The 12,287-nt window shown below is 23.4% G+C and overlaps 5 protein-coding genes across 5 annotated transcripts in view; 2 read left to right on the top strand and 3 right to left on the bottom strand. All coding sequences in view use genetic code 6, as the record gives it.

Annotated features, from left to right (window-relative positions):
- TTHERM_00384990 (hypothetical protein) overlaps window positions 1-4,154 on the top strand; it is a 7,796-nt gene extending 3,642 nt beyond the window's left edge. The window contains exons 4-8 of the mRNA XM_001019300.3: window positions 643-877; window positions 1,065-1,991; window positions 2,054-2,531; window positions 2,583-3,087; window positions 3,222-4,154. Coding sequence (XP_001019300.3) covers window positions 643-877; window positions 1,065-1,991; window positions 2,054-2,531; window positions 2,583-3,087; window positions 3,222-4,034 — 2,958 coding nt within the window. The 3' untranslated portion in view covers window positions 4,035-4,154. The remainder of the gene's footprint in view (window positions 1-642; window positions 878-1,064; window positions 1,992-2,053; window positions 2,532-2,582; window positions 3,088-3,221) is intronic.
- Window positions 4,155-4,262: 108 nt separating this feature from the next.
- On the top strand, window positions 4,263-4,984 carry TTHERM_00384980 (hypothetical protein; the record flags this gene model as incomplete). The annotated part of the gene is made up of 4 exons (XM_001019299.2): window positions 4,263-4,445; window positions 4,521-4,649; window positions 4,747-4,815; window positions 4,874-4,984. The coding sequence occupies 4 exons, from the start codon at window positions 4,263-4,265 to the stop codon at window positions 4,982-4,984; spliced, it is 492 nt and encodes a 163-aa protein (XP_001019299.2).
- A 324-nt stretch (window positions 4,985-5,308) lies between these two features.
- Window positions 5,309-5,965, bottom strand: TTHERM_00384970 (transmembrane protein, putative; the record flags this gene model as incomplete). Its single annotated transcript, XM_001019298.1, has 1 exon — window positions 5,309-5,965. One exon carries the CDS (start codon window positions 5,963-5,965, stop codon window positions 5,309-5,311), a length of 657 nt encoding a protein of 218 aa, XP_001019298.1.
- Window positions 5,966-6,317: 352 nt separating this feature from the next.
- Window positions 6,318-8,306, bottom strand: TTHERM_000384969 (Ibr domain protein; the record flags this gene model as incomplete). Its single annotated transcript, XM_012798435.1, has 5 exons — window positions 6,318-6,816; window positions 7,076-7,494; window positions 7,551-7,923; window positions 8,025-8,160; window positions 8,225-8,306. The coding sequence occupies 5 exons, from the start codon at window positions 8,304-8,306 to the stop codon at window positions 6,318-6,320; spliced, it is 1,509 nt and encodes a 502-aa protein (XP_012653889.1).
- A 549-nt stretch (window positions 8,307-8,855) lies between these two features.
- Window positions 8,856-11,925, bottom strand: TTHERM_00384960 (IBR domain protein; the record flags this gene model as incomplete). The annotated part of the gene is made up of 9 exons (XM_001019297.2): window positions 8,856-9,212; window positions 9,267-9,626; window positions 9,689-10,362; window positions 10,416-10,724; window positions 10,793-11,036; window positions 11,091-11,279; window positions 11,326-11,403; window positions 11,468-11,657; window positions 11,723-11,925. The coding sequence occupies 9 exons, from the start codon at window positions 11,923-11,925 to the stop codon at window positions 8,856-8,858; spliced, it is 2,604 nt and encodes an 867-aa protein (XP_001019297.2).
- Window positions 11,926-12,287: the final 362 nt, after the last annotated feature.

The following is a 12,287-nucleotide window of genomic DNA, read 5'->3' as shown; positions in this document are numbered from 1 at the left end:
TAACTGCTACTTAAGAATTATGATACATAACTAAATGATTTAAGTGAAAAGCTAGAACAATATGAAAAATAAGAAAGTAGCATGAAAAATTAATGCAGTGTAATGAATAAATTTATAGCTGCAGACGAAGAACAAAAAAAAGAATTTTTAAATAAAAGAAAGGGAAATTATGAATGCTATAAAATGGATATTAAAGATGCTTTACAGGAACACAATTAAATTCAGTAACAAATAGAAAAGGCTACAATATAAATTGAAAAAATGAAGCTAGAAATTGAAGAATTAGATTACCATGCTAAAGTTAAGCGCTAACAAACTTAGTAATCTTCAGAAATTTTGAGCATTTTAGAAAATTTTGATCTGCTTTGTGATGTTTTTATATATAACGATCCATCAATATCAAATATTATGGAGATAGAAAATGCATATGAATTAACAAACAAAAAAAAAGTTGTTGGTTTTCATTAGCCTCAAGTGGCGAATAATAACGATGCTGTTTCCTAAAAATAAAATAAAAAAAGAAAAGCTTAAAATAGCAATCATAATAATGCAGATCAAGTTGCAAATAGTAATAGTACTAATAATGTTAGTAACAATAATCCACCTTCTCTTCCTAACAAAGATAATTCTTAAATACCTCAGGTTATTTAATCATAAACTCCAAACACACAGCAACTATCAGCTCTCCCACCGGGTGTTATTTAAAGAATCTAATCAAATTTTAACTCAAAAGATAATTCCCCATCTAGTAGAAGTAAAACAAAGACTAACGAAGAAAATCCTAACGATTAATTAAAATCAAAGTAATCAAATGCTAATGGATCATCTTTGAATAAATCCTTCACTACTCTCTCAAAAGAAGTAGAAACAAACCAAGGTAATACTTTAAAAATTTATTCATATAAATAATTTCATTTATTGAAGCTAATATTAATATTAAAATCCTTATTGAAAATACTTAAAATATTTTTAAAAGCAAATAAAAACGAATTTTTTATAAATTTGTTTGTTGATTAGAAAAATAAATTTTTTAAGTAATATATAAAACTAATTATAAAATAAAGACTTATAAAAATCCAAAGAAGGATCTCAAGTGTGTATTGAGGAACCAAAAGTTGATTAAGATCCTGAAGAATTAGATTAGGCAGAGATAATAGAGTAAAACATACCCAAATACAAATAAGGAGACATAATCTTGAGATTAACTTAATTCTATGCCTTCCATAGAAATGATGTGGAAAAAGCAGTAAACTAAGTAATTCAGACTTTTAAAAGTTATAACAATGACCATGATACTTTAAAGACCAGGATTGTAGATTTGTCTATATAAAAAAAGAATTATACTTTTTTATATAAAAAATATGAAAACGAGCTACTAGAATTCAAACTTATTTATGGTGATATCAAATAATAAGAAGAAGAAGAGGAATTGTAAAAAAGAATTAATAGAAGATTAAATATTTATAATGATAATGGCGATTAAGATGCAGAATCAAAAAATTTGCTTTTTACAAATAATAAAAAGAATAATTTTAATGAGTAAAGCAATGAATAGATTTAAGCTTTTGATGCTTAAATTTTTGAAGGTTAACTATTTTTATTTTTAAATGAAAGTCTTTTCAGAATTTCAAAAACTATTAATTCTGTTAAATACATAATTTGCTATAGTGAGCTATTTAAGGAAGATATGGATGTGTAGAATTATTATTTCAAAAATGATCTCTTTTAAGAAATATAGGATATTTTAAAGTTTTCCCTTAATACTAAGATGATTTACTAAGAAGAAGATGTACCCTTTATTTAAAATAAGTCATTAGATGATGTAGAAAAGACTGCCAATGGTTCTAATAGATAAAGCATAACTGGAGATGCACTGAGAAACTAAATACTGGTAAAAGAATAAATGAATGAAAAATTAACTCACAATCAAATAGCCTTAGCTCGCTCAATAACATAAAAATATTAAAAATCAACCATAAATAAACTAGCTGGTAAAATTTAATATTTCAATTAATTATATAATTTTATTTACATATATATTTAAATAAAAAAGATATAAAGAATATATTTTTAGAGAAGTTTTCTCCTCATCTTAAAAAGCACGATAAACTTGACACCCTTTTAGAGCTGATTAGGAATGATATTGTTATTATGTATTTTTGTTCTATAGAGATATTTCTCAAATTTACAGGTGACATAAAAGAGAAGTTTATGAGGGAGTATGATGTAGAACAAATTAAAGATGATAAATAAATTGAGAATTTGTATTCATACGCTTTGTATCACTTAAATGAATTAAGAGATTTAGGTGAGTAGAATTTTAGAGCTTATTTGAGAAGATTAATTAACTACTTAGAATACTTATTACTACATATCTATCTTTAATCTGATAAAGTTTGGTATGATATCAAAGCATACGATCCTAATTTTTTCCTTCAAGATTCAAAGAAAGCTTAGTAGCAATAAAAGAAAAAAACTAAAAGAACTTGGAGAGAAAAGTTAGTTTCTAACAAAATAAAGGCTTATGAAGAGTAAAGTTTATTTTGTCTTTAAATAATTATCTTAATATATTTTTTTAAAAGTTACCTGGGCTTAGAATTAGAGAAAAATGAAAATTTAAATGCTTCAATGGGAGTTCTTTTGAAAGAGTAAATTACTCATTTTTTAAATAGTGATGGGTAAAAGAGCGATTAAGTAAGCGACTCAGAAGAGAAGTAGTTTTTTGAGGAAAAAAGAGACAACTTAAAATTTCCAAAAGTTGCTGTTAAGCTTGAATAGAAGAGAAAACCTTATGAACTATTAAAAGAGGAAAGAGATGATGAAAATAGCACAGACAATACAAATGCAACCTCTAAGTTTGTAGAAAACATTTTTAACTAAAATGAAACTCATAAACAAGAAAAACAAATAGTAAGAATTGATAAAGAAAAAATGAAAGATGAACTATAGAGATGCATTGGGATAAAGAAAAACTTTTAAAGAATGATTTAAGAAGCAGATTTATCTGCACTATCAAAAACTTAAGGAACTAACCATAATTCTAGTTATATTAATTCCTCTTCTCTTAAATTAACTTCAGCATCTCTAGTATATTTTTAATATTTATTTTAATCAATTTCAAAAATACCTTTTTATTATTTTATGTATTATATAAAAAATTTAAGAAGTAATGTGAAAAAATAAATAAATAAATTTATTTTTATTTATTTATTTATTAAAAGGTAAAAACTGAAGAGAATCAATCAGTGCATAATTAAAATTATCCTTTCTCTAAAGTATTTTATACTTATAAGGCAAAATAGTTTAAGCAACCTTTATTGCATTAAAGAAATAGCTAAGTTAATTAAAGTTTACAAAATAATAAAAAAGAAGAACCCAGTTAATAAAACAATGTTCAAAAAAGGTCAAAGAGATCAGTAAGCTATTAACAAAGTAATTAAAATAATAATAATAATTCTAGTCAAGATAATTTAAATTAAATGCCATCTACAGAAAGAAAAATAAAAACTTCTTAAGAAACAAAAAAGTATGAACATAAAAAATAATAATCTTTACCTATAATAAAAAATTAAAATATTCAGCTTTCAGCTTCCTAAAGAAATATATCCAAGTATTTATTACCTCACTAAAGACACATTACTAACCCTTCAGCTTAGAGTATAAGATATGATCCTAACTCTTCTCGTATAACTGATAACAAAAGCGAAGCAGGTTTTACTAAAAAAAATTCTTTAGCTGGTATACCGTTGTCAGAATTTAATGGTCTTTCCTCATAAGGTACTCTTTTACATAAAGGAGATAGCTAGCAATCTTTTAGCAAGAAGAGTCTAAATAAATAATAAATAGGAGGCTATTAATTAGAAGATTTACTTGGAAAGTAGATAATAAATGCAGGGAGTGAGCATGATATCATCCACTCTGGGATTTTAAGTGATGATTTTAATAAAAATAAAAGCATATTTCCTAACATTCCTTCAAACAGCAACTACAATTATCATTAATTTGCAAACAAAGATAGTAGTGTTTTAATTTGAAATATTCTTTATTACTATTTATTATAAACCTGTAAATACTATACTATACTGACTTTATTGATAAATTATATTTAATATGATAATTTCGTAAATAAATTCTACATAAAATTAACTCTTAGATAGAATATTGTCTTGTTTTTTTTTTTTTTTGAAATTAATAGTTTATCTACTCAATAAATAAGATGATTTTCAATTTATTACAAATATAAAAACTTATCTATAAAAATTATGAGTGAGGAAAATAGTAATTAATTAGAAGAAGTTAAGGTAGAGGAAAGTAAAATTCCTAAAGAATTTTTGCAAGATGTTTGGATTTAGCCTAAGATAAACATAGATCCTGAAAACGAAAAGCATGAGGAATTTGTTAATAAGCAGATAAGAAATGATTTATGGATTGAATCATTTACAAAAGTAAAAATCATTGACATAAATTACAAAATTTAAAAGGAAAATAAAGTATTTCAAATTAATTATAATAAATTAAAGATATCTGATGTTGAAATGAACTTCCTCAAGAGCCATGAAGACTTTCTTAAAATAAAAGCCATAAAAAGTTGCGAGAAAGATGATAGTTTATTTTAAAAATTCATAACTAAATAAGTTTATGAAGTAAAAGTAAGGATATGCTTTTAAAATAATCTTAAATTTAATAATTTATCTAGAACCCTCTAAATTATATCAATTTTTTATAAATTCCATAAAAAAATATTAGGAAGATGAAATGTTAAAGTGTGAGGAGTGGACTCTCAATTTAAATGATAAGAAAGAAGTCAAATACAGAGTAAAATATTTATCTATATTTTAAATATTTAAAACATTAAATTATTTATTAAATCAAGGTGAAACACTTCTAATCGGAGGCAGATAGATTTTATTCAATCATATTTCCATAAGATTTGCTAAGATATTACTATCTATTTAAAAGTTAATACAGAATTAAATTCTACTGATCATAGATAGTTACTATATTTATATGCTTGATGCAAAACAAAAAAATTAATTAAATGTATTTATAAAATAAAGTTGAAATGAAATTATTAATCATACTGTTGCAAGAGTGTTTGTATATTTATTATATTATTTGATAATTAAGGCAATATTTATAAATACCAATTTCTTTTTAAATAAAATAAGTTATTTATAAATTAATTTTATTACATAATAATTTTATAGAAAACATTTATTTACTATTAAACTTTTTATGTTATTAGATTTTTAATTTATTTAAGGCATTATTATTAAAATAATATATTAGTCGATAGAAATTTAGTATTTCAATGATGAAATTCAAAATATTTGTTGATACAGTAAGTGTGCCAAATAAATCCAAATAAATAACCTTTTGTAAACTAAATCTTCTTACCAGTAAGTGTTAAATCTGTTACGATCTTTGCAGCCTACCTGGACATGTTATATCTAGGAAAAGCACAATCCCAGAATACACTAATGGCTGATAAATGAATTCTAAATCTTAAAATGTCTTTCAATAAGTCTTAAGCAATTTTAGCTTCTTTATCTAAAATCTGTTTCTTATCAGTTTCAGCTTTTATTTTATCAAATTTTTCCACTGTTTTAGGTTTTGGAGTGTAAACATGAGGAACAACATATTAGAAATAATTATAAAGCATGGTGATTGAGACAAAGGGGAAGAAGAAGTGGTTTAAGCTCAAATCTATAAATAAAGCTTTAGCATTATGAAGGTAAAAGAAATTATAATTTGGAAGATCCATGCGTTTTAAAATCATTTGATTAATTCCATATTATCCCATTTTTAATGGCATCATGCCACCAAGCCAAAATAGAACAATATATCCTAGTTTTTTAGCATCCCAATATTCCTTATCTGTTAGATGGACTATTGCACAAAGACTGGTAGAATAAACTGCATTTTATAGTACAGTCCTTCCCAACTTTTTTACAAAATCGCTCATGATTTATTGTAATTATAATAATATTAAAAAACAAAAAATATAAATTCAGAATTAAAAATTTTTCTTCTAGAATATATTTGAAATTTTAAAAGATATCTTTTGATTTAATTATAATATTTAAAATAATAAGTAATTAATATGGAATAAAACATATTTAATTATAGAAATAATATTTTATCTATAAATAATAATAATAATAATAATAATAATCAAATACTTGGCTTTTATATATAATATTTACAATTAGTTATCAGTTTGATTTACATTAAAATTTAGTTTTATTTAAAATGTTATTTATTGTTAATTAAAATTAATTAAATTATTATAATAAATAAATAAATTGCTAATCAGCTCAGTTATATAGTCTTTAGAATAAATTGCTTGAAATGTTGAAAAAGACAGCCTGTCCAGATGGAAAAGAGGAGTAAATATAGCTCCTAAAGCTCGAGCTTAAAAATATTAAGGGTAAACAAGGAAAAACTGCAAAGACAACACAGATAGGAAATATAATCAGCCCAAATATTACATAGAGAGCTAAGCAAAAATAATATAAGCACTTATTGTTTGATTGGATGACCTTTATTTTTAGTGGAGATAATTAAGCATCATAAAATCTCAGCCATAAATATAAGCCAAAGACAATTGGATAAACTATAAATAGTCCAATAATAAAAGCAATGAATATCAAAAAAATTATAAGTAATCTTTTCAAATAAATTTTCCATTTGGGTGAGTTGTCTGTTGTAAATTCTTACCCAGACATTCCAGGGCATCCTAAGGGATTACTAAGCATATAATGTCCATATATTATTTATTATCTACATAGCCAGCACCAATTGTAATTGCATACACTAAATGATATTTCAAAATAATAAATAATCAATATTTAAAATGATATTAATTCAAAAATACAAAAATCAATTGAAAATTAAATTTAAATAACAAAATAACATCAGCAAATTAAAATTAATTAATTCATTAATATTTTATAAATTTTAATGCCAATTCAAAAGATTTTTAATAAAATATTTCAAATTTTTAACTTGTGTTAATTCGCTCATTTTAAATAACAATTTCATAAATAACATAATATTTTTTGAAATTTTTTACCTACATACCATATGATTGCATCCTTCTGTTTTTTCAGTCCTTACACTACAATTTGGGCACAACTAAACAGGTTTTCCAACTGCCCAAATTTCATACTCCTCATTAAGCTCTTCTTCACAGTTCTTTTTGAAGAAGCAACATTTTTTTGAGTGAGCCTTTCTCTTACATTTTAAGCAAATTCGAATTTAACAATAAGTGCAATTGATTTCACATAAATTTTGCCTTATATTTTCCTCCAATCTCATATATTTCCCACAATTAGGATTAGGACACCAGAGTACACTCTAATCAGCGTTTAAAGAGGCAATTTCTTTTAACCTGAAAAATTTTTCAGTAATTTCTGGTTACACTAAAGTTCTTATATATTCATCTTAAAACACAAAGATGCACTCTTCTGTCATGCATTTTATGTTAAAAAACTTTATTTTACATTCATTTTTATTATAATTTTGGTTAAGATGAATAATTAAATTACTTTTCCTTTATTCATATTGCTTGCAATATACTTTTCTATACAATTTCCACAAAAAATATGCTTACAAGGTAGCTCTTTCATATTTTCAGGAGGTATTAAATCTCTGCATACTTCACAATACATAAATTTATTTTCATTTTCTTTTTCCTCTTCTTAAATTCTACTAAGGAAAACAGACTTCTTATTGCTTGCCAATTTATTCAACTCTAATTAATGATTTTAATTTGGAATATTTTAGCTTTTTGAACTGCTATTTGCCCTTAACATCGGATTCTCAAAGGAACTATCGCTGTTTGAATCAGAAAACTAAATAAGTTATTAGTTATTTTAATTATTCTAGTGTTATTCTAATCCTTCATTACATATCTAACACCTATTAAAAAGTTAAAATTCATATTAATAGTAAAAAAATGAAATAAAATTAAAAATTTTTCTTTAAGATATTTATGAAAAAAACACACACTTTTGTTTTACCTTTGGGTAGTAAAGTCCATTCGATATTCATGAGCCCATCCATTCTCGCCTTTAACTAAATAGTTAAGTAATTCATCCATATTTTCCTTTTATTTGGAGTACTAAAATGCTTTTTCAACTTATTTCTTTTCAAATCCTATTTAAATAATATTTTGGCATGTATAAAGGGGAATGAGACTCAATCAATTAAATCATTATACCCATATCAATAAGATTGTCAAATAACTACTTTTTAGTGTTGCTAAAATCTTAGCTTTAATTATACCTGATTCTACTATTCATTGCAGCTAAATCTAACTTTGTTTCTATCTACACACTTTTTTATAAAGTTAATAAATAATTTTTTGATTAACCACAAAAATAATTATATTATTATATTCAAAAATTAAATGATCAACTTATGATAAATTTTTTAATTTATATTTTAAAATCTAAATGCAAAAGTATTTTGTAAAAAATAGAAAATCCCAAAAGAGAATTAAGATGCTTTAAAAATTTTCTTAATATATTTATGTAATAGAAATAAATACAAACTAGTCATTTTATTACTTGTCATAATTATAGAAAGGTTGATTAATTAATTATAATAATAATTTAGCATCTTTGATTCAATAGAATTTATATATAATTATACTATTCAAATCAATTATTTTATGTCATTTGTTTTAATTTTATAAGACTTAGTCATTTATAATAATAAAAGTACTTCAATTTTAACCTTAGAAAGAAAGCAATTGCTTTATGCTTTTGGAAAACTAATTATAGGATATTATTTTTTTTGTTTGTTTGATTAATTTATTCTTTGTTTTGTGAGTGTTATTTAAATAAATTTCAATGGAAAGGTCTTTTCTTAAACATTTCTTTCATAGGACTAACACTTTACTATGTAGTTAATCTTTACATAACTTTTTCGAAAGGTTCTATTCTTTTGTTCCACATTTGTATGGTTTAAGATTTTCTTACTTGTGGACTTTTTGATCTTTAAAGAGCAGTTGATTGGTTTTAAAAGTTGTTTAGACTTTATTACATATAATTATTGCTAGATATACTAGTCTTTCTATTTTTTAAATTACTACTTTCATTCCAATTACTATTATTATTTATTTAGTATTTTTTATCTGGCGTTTATTCTCTAAAACCCATTGAAGTTTACTACCTTAGTTGAATATCTGAATTAAAATGATTTACCTATCATAAATTAAATAAAATAGTATAAAAAAAATGAATTTATAAAGCAAATACATTTTCTATGGAGTTTGCCCTCATATTTAAAGAACTTTTTGCTTTCTTCACTGATGATCCTTATTAATTACTGAAATTTTTTAATTTAGAAGAAGCGGTTTGCTTTTAGAAAGAAACTGATTGAGAAGGATTAGGTTAAAATTCATTGATATAAGGTTTTTGTTGTAGATTAATTTATTTTTAGGAGTTTGATAAAGAAATATGAAATTTTATTGGTGAAACTGATTTAGTAGGAGTAACTTATCTTAAAATGCTATTATATTAATTACTTGACAATTTTTATCTAGAATTATTGCTATTCAATTACCTATTATCTTGATTATTAAAGCTATTATTGCTATACCTCAAATTTTATCGAGCCTAAATGTTTTTTGTATAAATAATAAATAAATAAATATTATGCTTTGTGTTTTATAATTTACATCTAATGGAGGTTTAGAAATTATTTGGAATTATTGTTGCTTTTAAAATTACGTAGCTTACATTTTATTATTTTTATTATTATTATTATTATTATTATTATTAAAAGTCATCCCTGCTTGATTTTATATTTACTAATTTTAAACTGGACTTTTGCTCCTATTTCTTATATTTTTGTTGATTGATACCTATTTTGACTGTTGACCAGCATCTAAATCTGCTAATTTAATGTTATATTCTATTGAATTATGTTATCCATTTTAATTTTTAGAAATAAACTATTAAAATAGCTGTTGTTTTTATTGTTAGAATTGAGGTTAATTAGTTTATACATTGTAACCTCTTCCTTGTTGTGGCATATTTTTAATGTTTTTGTTTATATTATTCTGTAAGCTGTCTAAATAACTGTTATCTTTGATTGAATTTCTTGAAGGGATTGTCTGTTGAACTGATGCCTAAAAAAAGGGTAAGGTAGATTTGTTTTAAATATCATTTTAATTAGAATAACTCTCATTCCATGAATGGTAATTATTGTTATAATTGTTATAAGAACTATCATCAAAATTTATTTTAGGCTTGTAATTTTCCTTTTCAAGTCTTTACATTTCAGCTTTCATATCAACACTTGGTTTATTTTGTCTAGATTTTGAAAAGACTTTTGATCCCTTCTATTAATCTGGTTAAAACATAATACTTTTAAAATGATATTTATTCAAGAAAATAAAATACTTAAGTCTTATCTTGAATCATAAGATTGATAGCTTTAGTAAGATTAAGGAATATATTTATTTGTGAATGCAGTAATATATTATTAAATTTTTTGATCTAACTTAGTCACAAAGCAGCTAAACACATTTTAAGATAACTTGATATTTAACCCTGACAAGACTCTTTCATTATAGAATTCTAAACTATTGCTAAAAAGTGCCCTTTAAAATTTACCTTAATCTAAGCAGTTAATATAGCTAGTATGATTAGTACTCTCACCTAAAATTTTAAAGTAATCTTCATTCAGAAAGATATTGTATGTGTTTAAGACTTATTTAATATTTTTAGATAAAATAAATATTTTTTATTGTTAAAATAATTAAGTTATTTTTATTTACATTCGTCTCTCATCAAATCTTCATTTGTAATGTAGCCTTATTGATGAAGAGTATTCATGCATTCAACAAAAGCTTCATTAAAAGGTTTAGGAAAAATAAACTAAACATCACTTGATTCTTGTTGATTGTGCTAATTCCAGCCAAACTCATTCATTAATTCTTAGCAGCTATCTAAAATTTCTTAAATATCATCACTTGAAGGTGAACTTAAGACTATGTAAGCTTTAAAGCTTCTTAAAGAAATCTGTATTTATTATGAGCTTATTAATTTAAATTTAATATATGATAATGAATTTACATTTCCATTTATTTATGGAATCTATGAAACAAAAGTTTGAAATTCACTATAAAACTAATTTTTAGAATTTGGAATGCTTAATCTCTGCTTCTTTACCAAGGCCATAAACAAAAAGATCATTTAATCTATTCCTACATACCCTATACCTTCATCATCAAACATTATATAGATATCTTCGCTAATTTCAATCTTATAAAAACTTATTTAAAAATGAGCTCTATATCATGCAAATTACATTTTTTGGATGTATTTTAGTAATGCTTGACAAGTGTTCGTTAAATTGACTATTCAAAAGTTCCATATATTAACTTATCTAAAAATAAACAGGATATTTATTAATTAATAAATCAACCAATAAACTGTTAAAATTTGTTTACAACGAAAGACAGGTCTTCATGTTTCTAATTTCTAAGATAATTGATAATTGTATTTTTCGGAACTAATAATTCATAAGAGAAGGATATTAAATGATCATTAACTATAAATTATTTAGATTTAAGCCATTCAACATACAGCATAGCAAATTCACCGTCATTGATATTACCATTTACTCTCCACTCAAGCACTCTTTTATTTATACATTAAAACTTGCAAATAACTATTTCTAATAAAAAATTATATGATATATTTACTTCAATATTCCCTCCATTAATCCAACATTTATCTCCTTATTCCTAGCAAAACTATCATTTAATATGCTCTTATTAGATATCAGTGATAGCTCCATTAAAAGAGCTTATATCAAATTTAATGTTTTTTAATCTAATCTAATTTTGTAAAGTTAAAATCCATGATTCAAAAAATTTTCTTCAGGAAGCATTTAAATATCATTCATTTTTATAATAAACTCAAAGTTAATTAATCTATTTTCTTTTATTAAACTAGCCTTGCCCTCTTATTGTAAAAAGAATTTGCCAAATTATTTATTTATTTAGCTAGATATTTTTACTATGAAATTAATAGGTTGAAAGTAATTAAGAAATATTATTTATTTATTGTTTTGAAAAAAGTGTTATTTTAAAAAAATATTACAAAAATTGAGATTAATCTTTTTATTATCTTAACTATCAATATTTATATGTATCTATTTATGTATTTATGGAGTGTATTTGTTTGTCTAATTATTTTAAATATAAATTATTTTTTAATTCAAATACAATTTTTAACGAATATGTTTGTTTATGGTTATTGTTGTTG

This window comes from Tetrahymena thermophila (genome assembly GCF_000189635.1).
Source record: "Tetrahymena thermophila SB210 genomic scaffold scf_8254587, whole genome shotgun sequence".
NCBI lineage: Eukaryota > Ciliophora > Oligohymenophorea > Hymenostomatida > Tetrahymenidae > Tetrahymena > Tetrahymena thermophila.
The sequence above is the reverse complement of the archived record's forward strand: the minus strand, read 5'-3'. Positions and strand labels throughout refer to the sequence as shown.